The sequence below is a fragment of the Neopelma chrysocephalum genome, unplaced genomic scaffold, assembly GCF_003984885.1.
Source record: "Neopelma chrysocephalum unplaced genomic scaffold, ASM398488v2 Primary Assembly neopelma1_185240, whole genome shotgun sequence".
NCBI classification, from domain to species: domain Eukaryota; kingdom Metazoa; phylum Chordata; class Aves; order Passeriformes; family Pipridae; genus Neopelma; species Neopelma chrysocephalum.
The window spans coordinates 1-910 of record NW_020938660.1 but is presented as its reverse complement, the minus strand read 5'-3'; the positions used below and the strand labels follow the sequence as shown (position 1 = coordinate 910).

At 50.8% G+C, this 910-nt stretch overlaps 1 protein-coding gene across 1 annotated transcript in view; it reads right to left on the bottom strand.

The window, feature by feature from the left end:
- The window catches only part of LOC113962811 (DNA polymerase alpha subunit B-like), a gene marked incomplete at its 5' end in the record, with an annotated part of 2239 nt that extends 1911 nt beyond the window's left edge, over positions 1-328 (bottom strand). Inside the window, one exon of the mRNA XM_027673584.1 lies at positions 220-328. Coding sequence (XP_027529385.1) covers positions 220-328 — 109 coding nt within the window. The remainder of the gene's footprint in view (positions 1-219) is intronic.
- Between the last annotated feature and the right edge of the window lie 582 nt (positions 329-910).

Below are 910 nucleotides of genomic sequence, written 5' to 3'. Positions count from 1 at the left end.
CCTCAAACCACCCCCAAACTGCCCCCAAATACCCCAACCCCCCCCCCGAAATATCCCAAACCAGCCCCCAAATACCCCAAAATTGCCCCCAAATACCCCAAACCCCACCTGAAATACCCCAAACCCGCCCCGAAATCCCCCAAAACTGCCTTGAAATGCCCCAATTTGTGGGAATTGGGGGTTTATTTTTCTGGGCAAGGGGGGATTGGGGGTCGGTACCGCTCGGTCCTCCTTGGGCAGGTCCGGGATGGGAATCGGGGGCTGTGGATACACCGGACAAAGGGAAACGTCCCGGACAGACGGAACCAGCACCAGCTGACAGCCACAGCTGGGAAAACACGGAAAACATGGAAAAATGGGATCAAGGAGGGAAAATGACATCAGAGATGGGAAAAACACGGAAAACCGGGGAAAAATGGGATCAAGGGAGGGAAAATGAGGCCAGAGCTGGGAAAACAGGGAAAAACAGGGAAAAATGGGATCAAGGAGGGAAAATGACATCAGAGATGGGAAAAACAGGGAAAAACGGGATCAAGGGAGGGAAAATGAGGCCAGAGCTGGGAAAACAGGGAAAAACAGGGAAAAATGGGATCAAGGGAGGGAAAATGAGACCACAGCTGGGAAAACAGGGAAAACACGGAAAAATGGGATCAAGGAGGGAAAATGACATCAGAGATGGGAAAAACACGGAAAAACGGGATCAAGGGAGGGAAAATGAGGCCAGAGCTGGGAAAAACAGGGAAAACACGGAAAAACGGGATCAAGGGAGGGAAAATGACATCAGGGCTGGGAAAATGGGGGAAAAATGGGGAAAAACGGGATTCAGGGAAGGGAAAATGAGGCCAGAGCTGGGAAAAACAGGGAAAAACAGGAAAAAACAGGGAAAAATGGGAGTCAGGGAAGGGAAAAT